The sequence below is a fragment of the Melanostigma gelatinosum genome (genome assembly GCF_949748355.1).
Source record: "Melanostigma gelatinosum genome assembly, chromosome: 8".
Lineage (NCBI taxonomy): Eukaryota > Metazoa > Chordata > Actinopteri > Perciformes > Zoarcidae > Melanostigma > Melanostigma gelatinosum.
In genome coordinates this window covers 16,076,425-16,100,196 of record NC_136641.1, presented here as the reverse complement: position 1 = coordinate 16,100,196, position 23,772 = coordinate 16,076,425, and the positions used below count along the sequence as shown (strand labels likewise).

Here is a 23,772-nt window from a genome sequence, read left to right as displayed (position 1 = left end):
TTTTGGTTCTGCTTGCTTTTATTTTATTCTCGGATGAATGTGTTGCTCTTACAATATAGTTGTGTATACTAGTGTTGCTGGAGTTTTTCCCCTTTGATCTTTTTTGGTAGGCTATTCAACACAATTGCAAGTCTTTTCAACACATTACCGCTCTTGCACGTTGTTTCATTTCCCCAAACCCTCCACGTCGCTTTTCAGCAACTATCCATAATTTAAAGTCATATCGAGAACACAAACATCTGAATGTGGTTGACCGACACATTTCCTGTTGCTTCACGAGAAAGAAAAGCAGATGTCAGAGACAGGAAAGCTGCTGTACTGAGGTGAGTTTAGAAATGAAGTTGCCACGCACGCCCATCTATTGTGAAGTCTATTTCCTTCACTGAACTTCACTACACAGCAGATAAATGACTCAACTCGGCAGCACAGCCTCTACATGTGCAGGTCAATGAAAACATGTGGCTTCTCAAGGTCTTCAGTGTGATATGTAAGTTTTGTTTAGGTTTTGTGATTTATGTTATACAAATAATATTTGCAGGTACATTTGAATGTGATTCCCACTGAACATTTATTGTAATTTGTTTTGACAGATTTCACTGCCTGTGCAGCTCAAGATCCCTATAATGGTAAGAAACATGTTTGAGACACTGACAAAACATTACAATGTTTTTATGTCATTCAAAATATCTCACATCTTCTTGTAAAAATATATTTTAAATATTAGAATTTAGTGCATTGTCCTGTTCTGATTGTAAACTAAATGACCCGTTTTGATTGCCTTACTGAGGCAGATAAAAACAAAAGGTACAAAAGGAAGTAAAGCATGAGGAGAAGTTACTATAAGGAACATGAAGTACTTTGTTCTCAGGAGTCGGGTATTTCCTACATTTGGACACCTATGAGTGCAAGTTCATGTTTCAGTTTTCTGTCGTTCCAACGTTATGCTTTACACGGTTATGTTTTCTGAACTCTATCGTCCATCTAATGTCCCTGTTCTTGTGTCATTTTACTGTCGTGTTATTTTTGTGCTTGCCTTTTGTCACTTTTTTTGTAGGATGACAGTGTGGTATATTTTAATCTATGTCAACTTGATGATATGATTTTTAATGGAATTGGGTTTGAGTGTCCTTTTGTAGGTTTCATACAGGACCGCGGCAAATCACTTAGGGCTGCATTAATGGTTATTTTCATTATTTATTCATTTGCAGATTATATTTTTTTGCTGATTGATTGTCCCAGTGAATGGATTGATTGTTTTGTATTTAAAATGTAAATGTAATGTTATTTCCCTCAACCGAAGGGGATGTACTCAAATTTCTTGTCGACCAACTGCCCAAACCCAAGCTCTTATAAGACAAAGAAAATAAATACATCTTTAGATTTAAGAAGCTGAACCAGTGAATGTTTGGCTTTTTTGCTTGAAAAATGACTGAAACGATTATTAATCAATTATCAAAGTAGTAGAATCAATTTCTGTTGATTGTTTCATTGATTAATCGTCGCAGCTCTAAGTTCATTGTTGCTGTTTAAATCTTCAGAGATGTAGGTAGAGAATATATGCTGGCTGTTCTGTTCCAAATTCTTTTTATGATATGGTGAGATTTCAACCTCAGTTTTGCCATAAACAAAATTATAAAAGAGTAATAAGCATGTTCATGCAATCCTGTAAATTTAAATTGGAAAGATGTTGCTTCCTGAAATTTAGTCAGTGTTTCCAAAAGCATATTATGTGGTAGTTTTTGTAAGGAAACAAGTCGCACCAAATCATTATGCACAACATTGATTTTGGACAGTTAAATCTACAAACTCTGCGTTAAAATTATGATATGTCTTCGACAGTAAGGGTTCCCAACTGAATCAGCCAATGTCACCTGTGAAATCACCACGGGCGTTGTTCGAGCACTTATTTAATTTCTTCCATCTGTGGTGGTTTGTATCTCAATGACATCACCACAATTTCTCTCTCCGCCTTTTAGAAGAAGTCTGTTAAAGTTTGAAACTAAACTGTTTCACTGCTGAATTCATATATTATATTATTCAAATATTACTTCCATTTCAATTTTGTTTGTAAGCATGTGTTCTGAAATAATTCAACCATAATGTTGTATATTTTGAAATAACAAGTGTGTAAGAGATGGCATCAATTGTATCATCGAATGTATCAATTTTAGAGCCTCGTGTCATCATTTTGAACTGCATTTAAGACCAAATATCAGATGAATGAACTGGAGACTAAATCCTTGATAGTAAGGCTCCTGATTCCAATGAACCTAAATGTGCATGCTATTTCAGCAATATGTTATGTCTGAATGATATAATCAATCATATTTTTTAATACACTTCCAGAGCCTCCTGTACCATCTCTGCAGCTACAGTCAGAGTGGTTGGACGTGTTCCCTTCTGAGAAAGTGGAGTTAAATTGTAGTGTCACTGGAAGCTCTGACTGGACCTTCACCTGGTACAGAAATGCACAACAACTACAAGAGCCAGATCCAAATGTGTCTTTGTCTCCAGAGGGATCAAAGCTTACAATCACAGCAGCAACACAGACACATTCTGGAATGTATTCCTGTAAAGCTCATAACAAAACAAAGAGTGTTACCACTGAAAGTAGTAATTCAGTCAAACTCACAGTTTCTGGTAAGTTTCATCACCCATATTTGAGCTGAATTTCAAGACAGCATGTAATATAAGACAATTAAAATGGTACATTTTTCTTTCTCCTTTCTGATTAGCAAACAAGCCCAAACCCACTTTGACCCGAACAGCAAACTTTGACAAGATGTTCCCCGGAGAGTCTGTCACCTTCACATGCAAGGTTGATGTGGCCTCTGAATGGGTTTATCTTTGGTACCATAAGGGAACAGGTGAAATTGCAGCTCATAATAATAATGCTTATACCATAGCATCGATAGATCATCCTAACAGTGGACAATACCACTGCAAAGCCAAGAGAGGCAAAGACCCCTTCTACACGGAGGAGAGTGACACAACAGTTCTGCAGGTCTCTGGTAAGTTTACCTGAGAACTGTGTCATCACTTTGCCACCAATTAAACCGCTTCATTAATTCCTATATACATGAGCATTTATGCACACGTCTACAGTACTTTCATCTGTGAAAGCGGAAGTTTAAATATTACTATTAAATATTACAAATATTACTTCCATTTCAATTTTGTTTGTAAGCATGTGTTCTGAAATAATTCAACCATAATGTTGTATATTTGGAAATAACAAGTTTGTAAGAGATGGCATCAATTGTATCATCGAATGTATCAATTTTAGAGCCTCGTGTCATCATTTTGAACTGCATTTAAGACCAAATATCAGATGAATGAACTTACTGGAGACTAAATCCTTGATAGTAAGGCTCCTGATTCCAATGAACCTAAATATGCATGCTATTTCAGCAATATGTTATGTCTGAATGATATAATCAATCATATTTTTTAATACACTTCCAGAGCCTCCTGTACCATCTCTGCAGCTACAGTCAGAGTGGTTGGACGTGTTCCCTTCTGAGAAAGTGGAGTTAAATTGTAGTGTCACTGGAAGCTCTGACTGGACCTTCACCTGGTACAGAAATGCACAACTACAAGAGCCAGATCCAAATGTGTCTTTGTCTCCAGAGGGATCAAAGCTTACAATCACAGCAGCAACACAGACATATTCTGGAATGTATTCCTGTAAAGCTCATCACAAAACAAAGAGTGTTACCACTGAAAGTAGTAAATCAGTCAAACTCACAGTTTCTGGTAAGTTTCATCACCCATATTTGAGCTGAATTTCAAGACAGCATGTAATATAAGACAATTAAAATGGTACATTTTTCTTTCTCCTTTCTGATTAGCAAACAAGCCCAAACCCACTTTGACCCGAACAGCAAACTTTGACAAGATGTTCCCCGGAGAGTCTGTCACCTTCACATGCAAGGTTGATGTGGCCTCTGAATGGGTTTATCTTTGGTACCATAAGGGAACAGGTGAAATTGCAGCTCATAATAATAATGCTTATACCATAGCATCGATAGATCATCCTAACAGTGGACAATACCACTGCAAAGCCAAGAGAGGCAAAGACCCCTTCTACACAGAGGAGAGTGACACAACAGTTCTGCAGGTCTCTGGTAAGTTTACCTGAGAACTGTGTCATCACTTTGCCACCAATTAAACCGCTTCATTAATTCCTATATACATGAGCATTTATGCACACGTCTACAGTACTTTCATCTGTGAAAGCGGAAGTTTAAATAACTAATGATGCACTTAACCTTTCTGTTTTCCTGTCTCCCATTCTTTTCTGATGCAGTAAGTCATTTTAATTGGGTTTTATCTTTAATTCCTCCCAAGATATTTAAGATTTCTTTGGTTCATGGCTTTTCAGACCCACCCAAACCATATCTGGAACTGCTGAGTTCCTGGCCAGATGTGTTTGAAAAGGAGACGGTGGAGTTCAGATGTGAAGTCCACAGCACTGACTGGACGTTCACCTGGTACAGAAATCAAACAGAGCTCGAGGAGGACGTGTACCTGGAGGGAGATGACTCATTGCTCAACGTCACCGTGGTCACTCAAGCCTATGAAGGAGGCTATGCCTGCAAAGCTCACCTCAAATCAAGGAGAGTCATCTCTGGATTCAGCAACACGGTCATTGTCACACTTTATGGTGAGCTTTCATTCACTTTACATTATTTCAGCTTTCTTAAAGAAATGGTTTGGGAAAGAAGATAATTCACTTTTTTTGCACATTGATACCGTTCTCATGTCTGTATGCTAAATATGAAGATACCACTAACAGACACTTAGCTTACCACAGCCTTGCTCTGCCCCAAAGCTAACAAAACCTGCCTACTAGCACCTCTCAAAACCCAAACTGTAAATGTGTTGTGAACTGCCTTTCTGTTTTAGGAAATGTACCAAAACCAACGATGAACAAGGTTCCTGGTTTTAACCCGATGTTTGTTGGAGAAACCGTGAACTTAAATTGCAACGTAGATGTGTCCTTTGGCTGGATGTATCAGTGGTACAAAGATGGAATTGAGCTCGGTGCCACCAACGAAAACAACAGCATCCATCTTGCTCTTTCTGATCAGGGGAAATACTGGTGCAAGGCCACCAGAGGGGAAATAATATCAACAGACTTCAGTGAAGAAATACAGCAAGATGTACTTGGTAGGTAAAGACAGCAGAGTCACGCAATGTGCAATTGTTTGTTGTAAATATGTAAAATTCTGTCACTAAAGTCTTACAAAACCTCCAGGCTGCTGTTGAATTTAGCGAAACAACATTTTGCGAGCATCCTGCTTCTGTTATTTTGTGCATTTTCTGTTGAAACAGGATGTTGTGGTGTAGCATGATGCAGGGAGGGAAGACTCAGAAGTATGTATATATACATGCAGTGGAATATCACTTTCGGAGAGAAATGATGATTTATGTAAGGGGCATCCGCCTCTGTTGGCTAACACATTAATATACCACCAAGAACTACTCCTTTTTAAAAATTCACTCATGCCACCATTTTGTTCACTAACCTGCTGATTATGAGCTCAGTCAAGAGACTGGTCCATGCTTCCCTCATGTTGGCACTTGATTAAGTCAGTGCGTTTTGTAATTTCTTGTCTAAACCATGTGAATATTGTGGTTTGAGTCAACATCATTAACATCACTGTATCTTGGATGCTAAGGTGGGCTGGCCTGTCTTCACACATTGAAGTTTTAATAATCTAATTAGATTTTTGATCGACAAGGCCTGCTGGTATGTTACTTGATTTAGTTGTTCAGTCATTTCTCATGAGACAAATTCAATGAGGCTCTGTTTAAAAAATAGGTTGTCTAAATAAGGTTATCTCTTAGGATATGAAAAGTGGCTGATGTGTCTCTCTCTCTCTTTAGAAATTCCCATTCCATCTTTGAAGCTGATCACATCGTGGTTCCGTGTGTTCCCCACTGAGAGTGTGAAGTTAAGCTGTGGAATGGACGGCAGCCTGAACTGGATTTACACGTGGTACAAACACGGACAGGAGGTCCAACCGGAGAATGTTGTGTCTGGTGACTCAAATGGAGCTACTCTTTTCATCCGCTCTGCTTCAGCTAAACATGAAGGACAATATAAGTGCAAGGGACACCTGAACGACAGGTCTGTCAGAAGCATCTTTAGTTCTGGACTTAATCTCAATGTATATGGTGAGTTTTCTTTTTTACATTTGACATAAAGATACTTATTTTGGCAGCGAAATTTAAAATAAAATGAGTTTTCTTCATTTTAGTTACACATTTTCGGGGATGAGGGCAGGGGGTTGGGGATAAATATCTGTTACAATGCAATGCAATGGCATGTTTTCTTACCCTCAGATGAGAAACCCAGAGTCACGCTGACGCAAGATCCAAAGTACAGGGTGATGTTCCCTGGAGAGTCAGTCTCCTTTAGCTGTCACATTAATGTCTCTTCTGGATGGGAGTACCTGTGGCTCAAAGATGATAGTCTACTCACCGAAACTGTAAACAATCACACTCTCAAATCTGTTGCGAGAACAAACACCGGATCATATCAATGCCAAGCTAAAAGAGGAAGCGATACGGTCTTCAGCTCAGACCGGAGTCAGGCTGTGAGACTTGAAGTTAAAGGTAAGTTTCTGTTAACTTCCATTAAACTTGTATTTATAGTATGCAGGGGTTGAAAGAGTTTTCCAGTTGTGTTTCTGCAGTGCATCTCTGGTCACTTATGATGCTATTATCTGGCTGCTCAGATGATTTAAGAACAGTTTCATGTTATTGCCTGTTAAAATTCCTTCTTTGTGTCTTTAGGAAACAAGCCTAAGCCCTTATTGACTCAAGAGCCAGATGTTGGAAAGGTGTACACTGGAGAGTCAGTGTCCTTCCAATGTAAAGTTGAACTCTCGTCTGGTTGGAGGTATCACTGGTACAAAGATGGAACACAACTTCCAAACAACAGCAGTAGTTTTAAAATCCATGATGCCAATTTATCAAATGGTGGAACTTATAAGTGTATGGCCATAAGAGACAAAACAGACAAAACAATGTACAATACAGAGCACAGTGATGGACGGCTCTTACATGTATCGGGTGAGTCAAAGAAAATGCATGCTGTGAAATGTTAGGAATCAGTTTGAAAGAGGATAAAATTAAGGATATTTTTAAAAAAGGTAATGTGTCTGTTTCTCTCCAGAAATTCCTGTTCCATCTTTAAAGTTACCGGTAATCACACCGTGGTTGGATGTGTTCCCCACTGAGAGTGTGAAGTTTAGCTGTGGGATGGACGGCACCGCTGACTGGAAGTATGCGTGGTTCAAAGATAAACAGCCTTTCCAGGCAGATAGTACTGCATCCTTTGGTTTAGATGCAGCTACTCTCTCCATCAGCTCTGCTTCAGCCTCACACCATGGACGATACAGCTGTTCAGGAATATTTAAGAGCCGGTCTGTAACCAGCAACTGCAGTGACGGACTAACTCTGGATGTTTATGGTGAGGATTTTTCTTTAAAAATCTCATAAAAAGTCACTATTACTTTTTAGGACTTTTGTTATGACATACTATAATGCCATAACAAAAGTCATAAAAAGTAATAGTTTACAGAATATCATAATAAATATTATTGTGTAGTATATCATCAAGAAGTTATCATGTAATGTCAGAAAAAAGTCATGAAAAAAGTCATTAGATAGATTGCAAGATTGTCTTTCTAGCTCTTGTGTAATACTGATATTACCCTTGATAAACATTGCATTGGGTTACTTAATTAATTATCTTGTGCTTTGTTCCCATGCTGGCCATCTGAATTATGTTGCATTGATACAGTGGTTCAAGGGGCTACCACAAACTGAGACTGTTTAGTTGTGCTATCCTTCAATCAATGTATCGTAAAAGTGATGTAACTGGTTAGAACGCAGTGAGGTCTTAAAATGTATGGAAGGGGTTTCAAAAAAAGTCTTAAAGGTATTAGATTTAACGTAAAGATTCCTGCATATACCCTGTTTAGGCAGAGCCAAGCTCGATGTTTCCCCCTGCTTCCAGTCTTTATGCTAAGCTTATATAACAATGTCATGGCTGCAGCTTCATTTTCTTCTTTGGGGGGAATTCTGGTAAGGCAGTAGAGGTTCAGCATATCCAAAAGTAACTTAAAGCAGCTAGTTAAAGGCCAGCTGCTCCTTAGTCTGGGCTGTGCAGTGTGACATACATTCAAATGCTGTCATACTTATAGCAATGGCATCATTTCCCCACAGATACAAAACCCAGAGTCACACTGATGCAGGACCCCATACACAACGTGATGCATACTGAAGATTCAGTCTCCTTTAGCTGTCACATTAATGTCTCTTCTGGATGGGAGTACCTGTGGCTCAAAGATGATAGTCTACTCACCGAAACTTTAAACAATCACACTCTCAAATCTGTTGCGAGGACAAACACCGGATCATATCAATGCCAAGCTAAAAGAGGAAGAGATACGGTCTTCAGCTCAGACCGGAGTCAGGCTGTGAGACTTGACGTTGAAGGTACGTTTTTGTTGACTTCTCGCTAACATTTTTCTGTATGTGTTGAATGTGTTCGTCACAGTTTTGATTGTGTTTTTACAGAGCGCCCACAGGCTAATATCATCCTGTTAACTGGCTGGTCCGAGGTCTTCTCCACTGACAGCTTGATGCTCAGATGTGGGGTGCACGGAAGTCATAACATGTGGAACTACACATGGTAATACACTTCAAAAATACCAGTTCATATCGAGCAACATTCTCTAAATGCATTCATGTGTGCACTGTGTGGATTCTTACCTTCTCACAGGTTCAAAGAGTGGCAACCAATCAATCTTCTGCCCTCTGAGAAGCATGCAGTCACACCCCAGAATGATCCTGAGCAGAGCCTGTACACCTGCCAGGGCATTAGTACCGGCAGACCATCTTATTCAAGAAGCAGTGATTCTTTCAAGACTAAGAACCTTCGTGAGTATAACTGAGGTTTGGAAGCTATGAGTTTTTACCCTGCAAATATTCTATCTCACTTACATTCTCTGTTTCGTTTATTCTTCAGTTCTGAAGAGGAGGGTGCTTCTTTCCATCTCTGGCTGCATCTTCTTCGGCATCATTTTCGTCTTCCTTGGATGCATCATCCTCAGAGTCATTCGCAAACCAGGTTTTGCTTTACTTTTTGACTGCATGGATTTTGAAAATCTTATGATGATAGAATAGAATTATCACGCAAATCTGCAGCTACCCTCAGCTTTATGGAGCATTTTAAGCGAGTTCAGCTCATTGTTGATCTCTCCGCCCACAACGTTACTGTCTTGGTTCAATCTCACCGTGTCGTTTTCGGGAGGCTTGTTTTAGGAAAAAAAAAGCTCTTAAAACCCACAGTAGTGGTCAGCACAAAATGTCAGACCGACACGGTTAGTGACTGGCTGGTGAACAAGTGGAGCATTTATCAACTAAAGAGCAGATATTTCCTTATGGAGTTAGTGGAAACTAAAGAAAAGCAATACAAAGTTGATGAAATGTCTAACCTTGTTTCAGCTAGTGTTATTGCAGGTTTAAATGTGACATTTATAAGATATTACATTACATTCATTCTATATATTTCATCTTAAATGAACAAACAAAACCACAAGGTGGTGACTTTTTTTTTTTTACAACATAGCTGACGGTGAAGAGAAGCCAGAAGAGGCCGAGCTGTTTCTCACCATGGCTCAGCTAAAGGACCGTGATGGTATGTTGACAGCAGCTCTCAGGGCTTGTGGTTTTGGTGGCAGTTACAGCCCCACCAGTGATTCATTTCCGAAACTACCTACTGACGTTTTCAAGTTAGAGTCTGACTTTCTTAGTTTGCCTATAGCCGTTGGTGCTCTTGTGTTAAAGTTCCTTCCTCCCTCCTGCAGATGCACCCTGTCCACTGGTGGAGTACATCACCGACGCAGAACTGAATGCTTCTTCTAAAGGTAAAGGACCCACAGATGAGTAAAGCAGATTATACAACAGCTGTATTAATATGCAAATGTTTTGAAAGTTCCCTAGATCTTTCCCTTCACCGACATGATCCCTTTATTTTTTTTAAACAATTTCACCTGCAGAAGCAGACGACAATGGCACAATTTGCAGTGAAACAACACCGTTACCAATAACCTCACAGGAGGACCATGGTAATAAAGTCAACTTAAAAATACACTTTTCGGAGTAAATATTGTCTGTGATGAAAGTCGCTGAGCCAAATATTTTTTTAACAGACACAATGTATTTATTTTCCTTCCTTCCACAACTCGCCCTTCACGTCTTTCTAGTTGTGACGAGTGAGAGCCAAGATGGAACAGAAAAGAACGGCGGGCTGCTTTCCTTTAAATAATGAGTCACTTAAGCTCTATTTGCACCAGTTGAGCAGGTACTTAATACGTCTACAGTACGATTCAGCCCTGTGAGGCTTTAATGGACATTTGGATGTATTAAAACTGGATAGAGAATATTGCTTTTGTGCGATGCTTACCAATAGCAGGGCAGCAAATCCAAAGCTTTAAATTGGCTGTAGTGATAGATAAAAGTAAATTCATTCACATACGTCCTCTGGGGACTGTAAATGTTCGTACCAAATTTAATGGGAAATAAAACAGTTGACGAGAAGTTGCACCCTGGACCAACAGACATATGCCGTTTAAATTGGACAGATTTGTTCTGCACTGAACATTACTTGGTAGCATAATACTGTTAGAATTGTACATATTTTAAATCTCATGATGTAAATGTTAAAGGCACAGTTAAAATAGGAAACATTATTTATGTGATTAAGAATCAATCATATACATTGTTAGCTTCTTTTGTTTCTCAATTATTATAAGCATTGTACATATGTGTTGATCTGCAGGAGACTTTATCAATACTCCTTTAGTCAGTGTTCCAACACATGGGGCCAGATGTATAAACGATGTGCACTCACAAAACATGTGTACGTCTTTTCCCAGTTTCAATTTGAATGATTGTGTTATCATTTTGTGGTCTACACAGCCTTCTGTAAAATTTCAAACAAAGGTGCATTTATAAACCGTATGTTAAACTATTAATGAGTTAATATTGCTCTGTCAATGATCTTTTGATGTTATCCGAAATAATGATGCACTTTGTTAAAGTCTGTCAAAATGAGCACTATCAATTAATCATTAATTATAATTTTTGTGACGTTAATGATGATTTACATGTAATGAATTTGTGGTATGAGTGCTATAAATATAGCCACGGCCCTGAGTAACGGTCAGGGTTAATAACAGTAGTTGTACTGTTGGAGAACAGAGCAGATGCAACAAAATCGATGAAATTGCTCTTTTTCTTTGCCATTCTTTTCACTTACTGATGTCCAACAAGTGGTGGAGCAGGCACAAGTCTCGCCATGCCAACGATTGTTTAAGGGTGTTCCATTAATGGGTAACTGGGAGTTGATAAGAGGCTCATGCATGCATCTGCACACAGTCCCTTTATGACTGAGACTTATAAAACAGAGTCAACCAAACAAAAATAATGCATATTTCTGTCTTTGTGTGTACTATTTCAGCGATGAATGTTGTTGCTTTTTTCTTCTAAATGATTATATTTATCTACAGTATGTGATGCTACAAATATGCCATTCACGCATTTTGTGTCTCGATATGAAGTTATCAGAATAAAAAATACAAAATGATGCCATGAGTGTTCTAGCTAACACTGATCTGCACCTTCAAAAGTGACGACAAGAAACACAAGTTCAACCGATGTGGTTTTAACAAATAGGCCGATTTGTGGTTCCGTCAATGGGTAGATCTTGTCCATCATGTGCACCTGTAGCAAAAGACAACCGGGAACGACGGTCATTATCCAGACAAACCTTAAAATCCAACTTCTCTTCTTTTTTTGTTACCCAAAATAAGTATAAAGGCTATAGAACATACAGAATACATACCAACTCACTACTACTTGAGGATTTCAGCCAGTTTCTCTACATAGTAGTCGTAGTTCTCCTGACAATCCTCCCAGGGTGCAAAGCTCTCGTCCTCCTTCTCTACATACGTTTCCCAAACATGTGCGAAGTCAGACGGCTTCATCATCCGCAGTTTGCAACCGGCGCTCACCAAAGCCCGGAGCCCCTCTACTATCTCCGGTTCCTCCCACTCAAAGAGCCGGGAGCAGAAAATGCAGAGACGGACCTTCTTGCGCTGCTGGAGGATGTTGGCCAACTTGGCTGCGCAAGCCACACAGGGACTGGATGAAATATACCATGTGACTTCATACTCTTGGGAAGCATTAGGGAGCACCTGGAAAGGAAAGAGTGGGGATTAATAGAGGCATAAAAGAGAGAAAAACAATATTGCACATAACATTAGCACAAGAGGAATTGTTGCAAACCAATGGAAATCAGACCTCCATTGGGGTTCACGCGTGTTACATGATACTAAAGTAAGAAAGATGTGTGTGTGTGTGTGTGTGTGTGTGTGTGTGTGTGTGTGAGCGTTCAATTACCTGTTGAAAGAAGGCCTCTTCAGAATGAGCTGTGGCATGTTCATCCTCCATATAACCTTTCAGAGGCTCTGTGCTGCCTCCTGGTGTATCAACCCTGAAGCACAGCAGGGTCTTGTTCCTCCCCGAAGAGTACTCCACATTCCTGAACTGAAACTTGAAGTAGAACGGGCTCATCTGTTCCCTAGTGGAGATCGAAAGGAAGAGCTTCCATAACTCTGTTGTAAAGCTTCATAAAACACAGCACTAACTGTCACCACTGGGGCTTTTTAGTGCATGATGGTTGAATCAGCAAGAGAGCAAAAAAAACACATCCCGTATGATTTATCTGGCAGCGGTGCTTTCAAAGTTATTTGTAACCTTTAATCGTTGTGCATGACATTGTAACTGACATTCACTTCCTCGCCTAACACGGAGCACTTTTTACGATGAATTTGTCAACCATTCAAGACACACAAAAAGAGTGATGACAGGGAGGCTTCAAAATAGACTATGGTGACACTGCGAGTAGAATATAAATGAGACTACCGCTGAGTAAACTGATGTGTCTATAAATACGTTTGGCGTTCACGTCATGTCTTTCTTTTTTTACCCATTATAACAATGGATGCCTATGAAAAGCTAGATGGATTCCACAGTTAGATCTCATATCAAACAGCTAATACTCAAAGGACAGAAACTGGGGAACAGATGCTAAGTGTGGTGATATAGTGGGGGCTCTGTGACTCATCCCTATTCTTACCGCTGGGTTCGTAAGGACAGGGATAGGGCAAGTCATTATTGTCCCTCCTCACTGAAATCAACTATTAAGCGTTTGGAACAATATCACTTACAGAAAGACATGAACACCCACTTCAAAAGAAAGCACAAAATAACCCAAAAGTGGATTGTAAAAGAGCAGAACAGGTGTGCAACTGACGTGGCTAATTCTTGTGGTGTATGTATTAAATCTTACTCACCCAGTTACAATCTCAAACGGTGGCAGTTCAATGGGCTGAAACTCTCCATTTTCCTCAGTGTTTGTTGCCTCTGCTCCCGTTGCGCCTCCACTTTCCTCAGTGTTTGTTGCCTCTGCTCCCGTTGCACCTCCACTTTTCCCATTCCTCTTCTCTTCGTCCGTCTTGGTCTGCTCGGGGGTCTTCTCTGTCTTTTTCAAAGGTTTGGCAGACTTAGTCACATTTTTTTCCTTCCCCTTATCCTTGTCTTTGTCCTTCTCATCATTCGTTTTGTTTTCTGACTTCTTTTCTTTCCTCTTAACAGTGACCCGGCTGTTTCTGTCGGCCATGATTTTGAGTAAAGTGGGTAAGAGGCTCCGTTAAAGAGAAGGAGGGAGAAAGAGAGATAGCTCAGGGCAAGTAGAGTGATAACACTAGTGCACTTACAGAAATAGATCCTATTGTGCGCCGTGGTTTGAGTCACAACATGTGCATGTCTGGCCGGGTGCAGGGGTAGGTTAACACACTCCCCCTCTTTCCATGACCTGGTTGTCAAAACACCAAAGGACAACACGAGAGTGATGTTTTGCATGATGGAATTAGGGGCAAAATTGAACATATCTCTAACACACTTCATACAGAAGCCCAATTAAGAAAGAAAATGAACATATTCTGTGTATAAATGTACAACCTCAAACAAAACAAGTGGCGTCTCTGTAATCCAAAAGGCTTTAACTGTGAAGAGGCGAGCAACAGGCGGGTTATTAATAACTGTGTTTGGCTGCATTTGCCTGTGTATAGGGTAACCAGGGGTCTCTTGATACTGAATAGCACTCTTGTTTGTGCCAACTCCAAAGTCCTGCAACCCGTTAGACGCAAGCAGTAAACAAAGGCCAGCAAGTGGGGGAGGAAGCGGTACATACTAACACACACAAACACCAATGTGTGAATATATATCTCTGTGCTTTGAATAAGAGAACGAGAGTGTGGCCCAGTGTGCTTGTGCCTGAGAACAATCAATCTGTGAAATCACCCTGCATCAATATCGTCCTCTGCTGAGGCCCATTGTGCGGGGGGGGAGGGGAAAAATTGGTTTTGTAAGAGTGTGTGTACCGTATATTTGTGTGTCTACGTGCAGACAGAAAATGCCTTTCTGCACTGCAAATGTAATAACTTGAGGCATAAGGGAGAGGGTGGAGGGGAGGGGGCAGTTCAATTACAATTTCCTTTCCTTCCTCAGTCTCACTCTCTGCCAAGTAATTCATTTCAGAGGCAATTACCAATAGGGCCGCATGCCCAGCCTGCTCAACTAACTCAAATAGATGAGCTGTCACAGCTGGGGGGGGGGGGGGGGGGGGGGGGGGTGAGACACTTCAAGCTGCTCCACATATACTCACAAACAACAACACCACCCATGGGGATGAGCAAAAAAAAAAAAAAAAAAACCTCTTTTCAAAGTTATACACACTGACACATCCACACTGACATCTAGCAGCACATCTAAATCCACAGGGACATCCTGCAGTGATAAGAATCATTAACATCACAGCAATCTTTGATAATCATGATCTACGGGGAAAATCTCATTGTGCCTCACACAGATTAACACACCTCATCAGAAGTGGTTTTCAACGATATCAAAAACAGCAACACTGAGATGAATCTGTTTTCAGGTCTGTGAAGAAGAGGCGTAATCATTGTGACAGTCCTTATAATAACATCAATTACAATTCCTTCACAGTCACTCATCTTCAAATTGATTTTTATCACATAACAGTCGATGCATTTTGTGCCTTCTGATGTGGCATTAGAGAACAGTTGCATGGTAGCTACATTTACGTTTCCTGCCATTTATTTCTAAAGCCTTGAGTAATGAGGTTTTGTGGGCCGAGCTGGATTTGAGGAAAGAACCGTGTAGGATGCGACTGCTGACTGCCCGCTGACTCAAATTTAACTGGAATGGAATTACATGCAATTACCCGGCCTGCCTCCCCACTGGCCAAGCCAAGAGCAACAGAGTGCCTGAATGAAGGGCAAACGCACACACTGCAGTGTTCACAGTTTCTCCTGCAAAGTGGTTTCAAAATATTTCAGTGAGGTCAGACAAAGCAAATGCCAATGTTATGCCACGTGCACACATCCTCTGCTGGTTTTCCGGAGCAGAAGTAGGGTCAAACCAATTTCAATTCCTAAAAGTTCAGAAGTAGAATTGGACATTGATTGAAAAAGTTAAAACTGCTGATGAATGAAATGAAATTGACCTCCATTTTGACAGGGCACACGTGGAGTTATAAAGGAAAATATAAACGAATTAGGGTAAAAAACAAGTTTTATTTATGATGCAGATTTGAGCTTTTCTCCATTGGCAAAAACAAATAAAAGGTGCGCAACATATATGCATGAGTGCACCTCTGTTTCAGCAAGTGAAACTCTTTTATTATGATGTGCCAGTGATGAGGCATACATACAGAAAGAGAATAAGTGGATGATGCACCGAGATATTGTTTAGCAGCCGATGCCTTCCTTCAAAAACATCATCCGATGAATTAGTCAGAACCTCTAGGGTTATTGTATATCAGTGAGAATAAATCAGATGCTACAGTATGCAATACTTGACCATTTAGTTACTGTCGGCATGTCAGTGCACAGACACAAGCTCAGTTTGGGTTCGGGACTTATAGAGAGTCGGGTCTTTGTGGTGTCGGGGTTATCTGAAGACCCTGACCGGGTAAAATAATGTCAAAGTAAATGCTTTAGTATTGATCTGCTTCTAGTCCCCTCGGTGCACAGAATGTAGTATGATAGCCCATATTCAGGCTACACGGTAAACAGACAGCAATCCACACCTACTGCAGTCTGGAAAAGCCTTCGTAAGAAGGGGAACTGAGTCGCGGCAATTCTAGGTAATTCATTGGATCTCACTTTAAATGATGTGTAGCATGAGTCCTGTGTTATACTGCTACCCCAGTTTCCTCAGAGAGAGAAAGAGGTTAGTATCCAAGAAGTAACGTTTCTGCAGATATATAGCCATTAGTTGCTATTCAGGTAAAATAAATGCTTCACTTCTATAGCTTTAAGTCCATAATAATCTGTAGTTCGCTTTGAGGTAGATGAGCGTCTCCAGGTTTTTTGGCAAGACGCAGCCTCTCTCTGGCCGCAGACAGCGCTCTGCAGTGGTAAAGATGCTCTCGACTACAGTGCCACAAGCAGGTATGGTGAACGCCCTCTTGGCCACCTGAGCAAGCAGAGGAAAGTCAATCACTTTACGCTGCCAGTAATGCAAAGCCTCCTCGTCTGTGGGTTCCTCTCGTAGGTAGACGGCCAACTCCTGCTCTAGGCTCTTGGCCTGTGTTGTGGGTCTCTGCTTGATGAAAGAGAACAGCTTGCAGGGCCGGGAAAGCGAGGAGACCGGTGATGGAGCTGGGGCAGGAGGGGTCTGGGATTGAGGATGTATGTTTGTGTTGAGGTCTATGGGGCTAGAGGCTGTGGAATGTTTGGACAACTCCTCTATGAGAACTTGTCTGTGCCAGTCAGGATTGCTGCTCCAAGTGAGCTTGAACTGGGGGTCCAGGGTGGTGGCAGTGATGTAGAGAGGGTCCTCCAGGACAGGCGCCAGCCGACGCTCTACAGCCTGGCTGAGGCCCACCAGGAGAGAGGGGCAGTGGGGGGTTGAGGTCTCGGAGAGATGCTTACGAAGGCCGAGAACACAAGGCAGAGCCAGGCTGATGGACACATGTCTGTCTGTCTGTATGTCTGCCTGTCTGTCCCCTTGCACCATGTCCCAGGCCTCAGTGAAGGGCTCCAAAGTGTCAGTCAGCTCCCTCAGCAGGCCTCTCTCTGAATCACCCAGCACCACCACCCCCGGACCACTCACCTCCTCCAAGAACTCCACTGAGTCCAGCAGCCGACGAAGCACCTGCGTCGAAAAATGAAACAAAAGAATTCACTATACTATTTAAAACTATGGAAACATACATAGAAAAGCCAGCATTTCTCAGTGTCATATTAGAAATGTTGCTAAAATAGCCACATAATCAGGCTATGAATGTTATTATGGACACATACTGGTGACACTATATAATCGCTCTTTTTAGCATTTATAAGGCGTACAAACAACTAAAAAGCACATTATAATGTATTTGGAAGCAGATATTGGGACAGTTTAAGAGCTTATTACGTATTTGTCACTATAAGTCCTCATGGGTAACAACCATAATACAATATAACATGGCTTTAATCATAAAATATGACATCATAAAACTGTTGACATGCATTAGAAAAAGACTTAGAATGTCCTTTTACTGCATCTGTTCACAACCACATTGTGGTGTGTTGTGTATTAAGTGATCATAAATGCAAAGTATGGGAGAATAATGTAAAGCTCTGCTTGTATACTACACATACCTTAAGCTGAGCAGCCCAGTCTATTGCTACAGGGGGGGTATTTCCTGGTGCCCTCATGCTCAACCCAGGGCCATCAAACACCTGGCTAAGTTTCTCAGGTGGGACAGCAGAGGTAATGTAGTTGTAGAAACAGGCAGCCTTGGCCAGTGTGGAAGTGACCTGTGGACAGGAGCGTAACCCTTCTCTGACACACTGTTCAAGAGAGCGAGAGAAACAGTCCACGCGAGAAACACCCAGACCCTGCTCCCACAAGTCCTCCCACTCTCCATCCTCTCCTCCATGGCCGTGGCCATTCCTGATCCCTCCCTCCACACTGTTACCATTGTCCACTTCTTCCCCGTCGTCTTCATCTTGCCCGTTGGCGAGAGAAGGTTCAACCAGGAAACCAGGAAGACAACACGGCTTTGCTGTTGTTGTTGCTGCTAGGAAATGGTCCGCGACCACACGAAATGCTCTCCCCGACACGCCATGAGAGTGACATACTTCATCAAAATCTGAAAGCACGCGATTCCCAGAGCTGCCTCCAGTCAGGGGAAGACACGCCAGGAGAGCTGAGCGCATCTGCCAATCAGATGTGAGAAAATGACAGGTGACACCGATGTACCTACACACATACAGAGAGAGAGAGAGAGAGAGAGAGAGAGAGAGAGAGAGAGAGAGAGAGAGAGAGAGAGAGAGAGAGAGAGAGAGAGAGACACCGACAGACAAAGACACAGAGAGAGAGAGAAGGGGACTCATCAGTTAGGGAATCAAACCAAGAGGGAATCATGTTGTTTTTGGTTGATTTTACCTCCTTACCCTGAAGTGGCTCCAGTTAAGCCCCTCCAGAGATCCAGGCTGAGACTGAGGGCGTGCACTGAGGCCAGTGCCTGACGGGTTGCCAGCTGTGCTTGGTAGACGTAGGCTGGGAGGAGCTGGCTCTGGATGTAGTGCTGTGGCTCAGGAGTGTAACGGGGCTCCAGGAGCTGAAGCAGCTCTCTGAAGCCTTGATTTTCCACTGTGGATACTGGCTGCAGATCACGCACGATCATCTTAGCTATAGCCTCAGAGATCAGCACCTGTGGTGACAGAACACTTTGTCAATGACCCTCATCTAAGCAAATGGTTTCATCGCAATGCCACAATAAATAATGCAACGCCTATGACTTCATAAATAGTAGCTTGGTTATTTGCATATCAAGCGATGATGGATTGTAACACACACCTGACGTGGGTCATGTCTGTCAAACTTGGTCACCCCTCCGCCAGAGCCTCCTCCTACTCCTCCCTCAAGAGTTCCCATTCCTCCAGCACTTCCTCCTCCTCCTCCATCTCCTCCTCCACCTCGAGTACTGATGGGGAGAGTGTAGCGGGTATTCCCTCCATTTGGGGTGAAACTGTGCAGGGAACCAGAGGAGTAACCCTCTCTCTTCATATCCTTCCTTTTCACAAAGTCATCATACATAGCCTGGTGCTTCCGCTGGATGAGAGAGACACAGAGAGGGGGGGGGGGGCAGCAATGTTATTGGTTGGCAGGTAGAACAGTAGATGTATAGCATACATCTCTACCCCATACTGCCTTCTTTTGACATCTGTGGAAGAGGATACAGTATGGGTAGAGGAGCAACAGAGTGTCTTTACAGTTAGGTGTATATGTCTGACACTGCGTGGTAGCATATACATTAAACGATACTAGGGCCAGCTGTTTCAGCTGATGTTGCCAGAAACATGGTAAGACGAACACTAAGTACAGGCGATATAAAAACATTTTATTTTGAAATGATTACCTTGAGATGCGTTACGAAGTTGGACGTGACACTCCGCTTCGCCTGGATCCTCGTACCGCAAGCCTTGCAGTTGGACTCGATTTTGCCATTTTCACCTTCAAACACAATATTAAAGTAATCCAGAATAGATACCTTCGAAACTGACGCCATTGGAGCACACCGCTACTCTGCTCCGAAGTCAAATCAACTTGCGATCAAGGACAATCCCGAGTCTGAGGTATCAATCTCACCTCGCCACTGATCATGAGCGCAGGCCAGCGTGTTTACTTTCCCATCCCTGCTCACACATTCAAAAAAATAAAAAATGTTGATGCCAGTTGCGCAGACAAAAGAAAATGTAATTTCAGGCAGGAGTTGCGTAGCTTGCACGTCCGAAATCGGCCACAATCTGACTACACAGGCTGCTGTGGATGTCTGGAAACAGAAATACTTATAATAGTGAAGCTACAGCCGTTGTTTCTGCGCTCCCATCCGTCGTTAGGACGCAAGTGAAGAGGAGGCAGCGCGCGGAGCTTCATGGAGGCACATAGCCTGTGTTATAATTGGAGCAGGAAGTAGCCTACACACAACAACGGGAGGATCGTTTCCCGTTTCGGTAGTTCCCGGTAATGTTCGGCTGTCCCCAGACAAGAGGAAGACGTTATCCTCTTGCAAAACTAATTTAAATTCTGATTGGATTTCTGTATTGACAATAAAATAAAATTATAATACAAAATTAAACTGAATTGCATATTTTTGAAATCATGAATTAGGGGAAAAGGAAACACATTTATAACATTAAAGGCAATTTGGTGCCGCTCGCTAAAAAGGCCACGTTTGTAAATAATGATCAATAAGACGTTTACCATACAAATCAGTTATGAGCCATTTAATTGATTCTGCAGCACTATTCAACAATAAAACAATGTGAATAAAACGCAATAAAACACAAACAATAAGAACAAACAGAGAGGAATACAATCAACAGGCAGAAACAAACTAACTTTTCATAATATATAGATTAATTATTGAAATTATTGTGATGTTGATAAATATGTTTTCTCGGAAACGGCTGATCTGGACCACAGTAGATTTATTAACACGTTATTTAGGATTCATTAATTGTTTACAATTGATGAATCCTTTATAAAGGGTGCCATTAATTGAAATGAAACAAACAGGTTCTGTTTAAATTCATAAATTGATTTAACAGTCTGCAACTCAAAATGCATTTAAAATAAATACTAAAACACAGCATTCACAAACAGATCCAGCTCAAACAGGTCACACATTGATGAGTGAGATGGTCAAAGCGCACAGGATCAAACAATCTATCACTATTTACACATCGAGTCATTACAGCATCCTCTGACATCTCCACTTCAGAATTCACCGGGAAGATCGCTGTTGAATATAATTGGCCCTTAAGCATTAGAGAGTACGAGTTATTTAGTCTGCCACCCTGTCCGACTGGGTTGCTGAAGCTTCCTCCAGGAGAATGTGTTTGTCCTTCATGCTGTGCTTCAGCTCCTGTCTGGTGTTCAAAACGGCAGACTGAAGGGTTGCAATCTCAGCTGACAGCTCTATAACTGTAATATGACAGAAAAAGAGGAGAGTATACTGCTTTCAGTATCTAGTGTGTACTGTACATATGAAATCAAAATGATGACCTAATCTTTGCTATATTCTAAAGACATCACATTAGCAGAGCAAAAGAAAGTATATAATCGTTTGGGAATGGAACATCATACCTTGCTTAAATGACAACTGTGCATGTTTGAGAGATTGTGGCACCAAAATCCCAAACCATTTCAGTGGATCTTGCTGAGGATTCTGGTCGCTTTTTCTTACTTCAGGAGTTACTTCAGGAGCCTTCTCACTGCTTGTTTCCTCACTCGTCTCTTTCTCCGTCATATCCTTTTTAGGTTTGATTCTTCTCCTGACACCTATGAAACCACATCACCACATCATTTACTGAATCAAAAATGTATTTTGTACAACATTCATTTTTATATCACCACACGGCCTATGGCAGACTCACCTTCTTCTTGAGGTCCAATATCCTCTATTGACCCGTTATCTTTTCCAACCTCATTACAACACTTTTGTTTCACCCTGTCTGTGCAGAAATCCACCTCACCACTGCCCAGAGTTCTGTAACACATAAATAAAAGTCACACATGTTGATAGTTATTCAATTCAAGTGAACAAAAATGTATTGGGAGCATTCATTTCTGTGAAACATGACAAATTCCTCACTTGGCATGAACACAGACCAGTGGCTCTATCTCACTCGCATACTGAAGTGGAGAGACGCATTTGTTTCCCATCGAATATCTCGCCTTGGACATAGAAAACCATCCCTGTGGGGAACATGAAATACTAACTTAATGGTGAGTAGGGAAAGAGGATCCAGGATAAAATAAAAGCATAAAATTAAAATTAAAAACAGTTACGTGTACATGCACTTATATTTGATGACATGCATTTGAAAAACTTAGGGAGGCTTGATGCTGGTTGTTACAGGGATCATTTTACTGTAAAGTATACATGACAGTAGGGCTGCAGCTAACAGTTTTCCTTCATTGTTATTATCTCAATTACTCAGGCAATCGTTTGGTAGGTACAATTTCGAAAAATAGTAAAATATCACAAATTCCCATCACAAATTCCCAGAGCCTAAGCTGAAATAGTATAATTTATTTTGTTTGATCAACAGATATTCAGTTTGCTACATTAGTATAATGCAAAAACCAGGAAAATGTGTGAGGCTAAAGCTAGTATTTTTTGGAACACTTGATACATTACCAAAGATTGCTGTTTTGGCTTGATTTAAAAGGGCTTACACGTTCATAAACACACACATTTAGACGAAGATCCACGGTTTTCTGTGTGCTAGGCTAACGTTACCTGCTCTATGAGAGAGTTGAGAGTGGCTCGTTTCTCCTCTAGTAACTCAAGCTGGTCCATGAAACGGAGCAGTTTTTCATCCAGTAACACAGAAGATTCCGCCAATTCGGACACACCCATGTCGACTTGTTGTAGAAACCCAAGTACTTTCTCATACAGTCTTTACTGCCGTCGCTTCCACTAGGAATCAGTCGTTCAGAGAGGCTGCGTTGACCCAAGACGTCTACCTCTTCCGTGTAGCATCACGTGACATACAGCGTCACGTGATACGGATCACATGTCCATAGAAGTATAACCAACGCAGTAAATCAACGAAATAATGATAGCATGGATAGCATTACAACATTTTAAGGAATTTCTTAATATTTTCATGACAACCAGCAATAGTAATATATAATGTTAAAATGAATAGCAAAGCCAGCTATTATACTGCGTAAATTACGTATCGTTACATGACAAACAGGTCATATAACAGTCTAACTGTCATCGTTATTTATTATCAACTAAAGCTTGTAACACTATCAGCAAATGTTGTTAAAGAAGAACAAAAACAGTGTTCCCATACCGGGAGTCGAACCCGGGCCGCCTGGGTGAAAACCAGGAATCCTAACCGCTAGACCATATGGGAAGACATTCTATTTTACCACCTTTACATTTTATACATCTTGCTAACCAACGGAAAAGATGACCTACTTCTGTTTGGACAAATCGAGTGCTTTAGGATCATGTCCTAACATATAATATGTCAAATGCAGTATGGCAAATAATATGTTTTACTACATCCAGTCGCATTTGGCAGTCTGCAAGCCATCTTTCCCTTTCTTGTTCAATAAGAACAAACCAAATGTCTTGATTTTTTCAATTGTCATTATTTATTGCCTCGTGATCAACACATGCTCACTCTTTTCATGTAGGTATGTTTAGTTCTTAGATGACACAAATATAACAAGTAAATACATGATGTATACAACTAATGCAAATTAACCATAAACATCAAATATCAGATGACATAATCAGCATTAAATACATCTGTATCAATAACCTAAAAGATAACAAAAGCACAGGTACATATGACTAAATCTATGGTTTAAACTACTGCTGCTAACACACTCCCATCGGCCCAGGTTTATTTATTTGTATTCATGAATGTTTTTTCTTCTAATGTTACCCTGGTATGTACTTGCATTACATACTATGTAATAATTTCTTGCATGAGGTCATTCTAGTGCCTTCACTTTTATTTTGAAATATTCTTCTCTCCGGGTTACCTGTTGTGCTTTGCGTCTCGTTTTAAAGGA

General features: G+C 41.0%; 4 protein-coding genes across 6 annotated transcripts; 1 reads left to right on the top strand and 3 right to left on the bottom strand.

Annotated features, from left to right (window-relative positions):
- Positions 1 to 362: 362 nt before the first annotated feature.
- Positions 363 to 10,426, top strand: LOC306781169 (Fc receptor-like protein 5). Of its 2 annotated transcripts, XM_079273911.1 has the most exons (20): positions 363 to 487; positions 591 to 626; positions 2,347 to 2,640; positions 2,736 to 3,011; positions 3,466 to 3,756; positions 3,852 to 4,127; positions 4,385 to 4,666; positions 4,909 to 5,172; positions 5,893 to 6,183; positions 6,352 to 6,624; positions 6,805 to 7,083; positions 7,187 to 7,483; positions 8,242 to 8,514; positions 8,596 to 8,710; positions 8,801 to 8,958; positions 9,047 to 9,148; positions 9,650 to 9,718; positions 9,888 to 9,947; positions 10,080 to 10,148; positions 10,287 to 10,426. In XM_079273911.1, the coding sequence occupies exons 1-20, from the start codon at positions 457 to 459 to the stop codon at positions 10,346 to 10,348; spliced, it is 3,798 nt and encodes a 1,265-aa protein (XP_079130037.1). In that variant the 5' UTR covers positions 363 to 456; the 3' UTR covers positions 10,349 to 10,426. The 2 variants fall into 2 exon arrangements, with proteins under 2 accessions (XP_079130037.1, XP_079130038.1); XM_079273912.1 differs by lacking the exons at positions 3,466 to 3,756; positions 3,852 to 4,127.
- Positions 10,427 to 10,575: 149 nt separating this feature from the next.
- On the bottom strand, positions 10,576 to 13,851 carry apobec2b (apolipoprotein B mRNA editing enzyme, catalytic polypeptide-like 2b). Of its 2 annotated transcripts, XM_079273914.1 has the most exons (5): positions 13,567 to 13,851; positions 13,440 to 13,524; positions 12,484 to 12,664; positions 11,927 to 12,278; positions 10,576 to 11,805 (listed from the first exon to the last, which is right to left on the bottom strand). In XM_079273914.1, exons 1-4 carry the CDS (start codon positions 13,763 to 13,765, stop codon positions 11,937 to 11,939), a joined length of 807 nt encoding a protein of 268 aa, XP_079130040.1. In that variant the 5' UTR covers positions 13,766 to 13,851; the 3' UTR covers positions 10,576 to 11,805; positions 11,927 to 11,936. The 2 variants fall into 2 exon arrangements, with proteins under 2 accessions (XP_079130040.1, XP_079130039.1); XM_079273913.1 differs by having other exon boundaries at positions 13,440 to 13,848.
- Positions 13,852 to 15,995: 2,144 nt separating this feature from the next.
- Positions 15,996 to 19,735, bottom strand: LOC306780689 (zinc finger BED domain-containing protein 4; the record flags this gene model as incomplete). The annotated part of the gene is made up of 5 exons (XM_079273125.1): positions 15,996 to 17,331; positions 17,820 to 18,423; positions 18,618 to 18,877; positions 19,024 to 19,278; positions 19,586 to 19,735. 5 exons carry the CDS (start codon positions 19,733 to 19,735, stop codon positions 16,489 to 16,491), a joined length of 2,112 nt encoding a protein of 703 aa, XP_079129251.1. The 3' UTR covers positions 15,996 to 16,488.
- Positions 19,736 to 20,438: 703 nt separating this feature from the next.
- Positions 20,439 to 22,687, bottom strand: vma22 (vacuolar ATPase assembly factor VMA22). Its single transcript, XM_079274354.1, has 5 exons — positions 22,475 to 22,687; positions 21,824 to 21,927; positions 21,606 to 21,718; positions 21,316 to 21,510; positions 20,439 to 21,153 (listed from the first exon to the last, which is right to left on the bottom strand). The coding sequence occupies exons 1-5, from the start codon at positions 22,592 to 22,594 to the stop codon at positions 21,014 to 21,016; spliced, it is 672 nt and encodes a 223-aa protein (XP_079130480.1). The 5' UTR covers positions 22,595 to 22,687; the 3' UTR covers positions 20,439 to 21,013.
- Positions 22,688 to 23,772: the final 1,085 nt, after the last annotated feature.

Bases quoted from the DNA above. Each gene is read 5' to 3' on its own strand.
- LOC306781169 (XM_079273911.1), top strand. From the start codon at position 457: ATGTGGCTTCTCAAGGTCTTCAGTGTGATAT. The intron at 6,184-6,351 runs GTGAGTTTTCTT...TCTTACCCTCAG, and splicing joins ACTTAATCTCAATGTATATG to ATGAGAAACCCAGAGTCACG. The intron at 8,711-8,800 runs GTAATACACTTC...ACCTTCTCACAG, and splicing joins AACATGTGGAACTACACATG to GTTCAAAGAGTGGCAACCAA.
- apobec2b (XM_079273913.1), bottom strand. From the start codon at position 13,765: ATGGCCGACAGAAACAGCCGGGTCACTGTTAAGAGGAAAGAAAAGAAG. The intron at 12,665-13,439 runs GTGAGTAAGATT...GATCTCCACTAG, and splicing joins CCGTTTGAGATTGTAACTGG to GGAACAGATGAGCCCGTTCT. The intron at 12,279-12,483 runs GTAATTGAACGC...TTTCCTTTCCAG, and splicing joins AAGAGGCCTTCTTTCAACAG to GTGCTCCCTAATGCTTCCCA.
- vma22 (XM_079274354.1), bottom strand. From the start codon at position 22,594: ATGGGTGTGTCCGAATTGGCGGAATCTTCTGTGTTACTGGATGAAAAA. The intron at 21,719-21,823 runs GTGAGGAATTTG...TATGTGTTACAG, and splicing joins CTGGTCTGTGTTCATGCCAA to AACTCTGGGCAGTGGTGAGG. The intron at 21,511-21,605 runs GTGAGTCTGCCA...GTGGTTTCATAG, and splicing joins TATTGGACCTCAAGAAGAAG to GTGTCAGGAGAAGAATCAAA.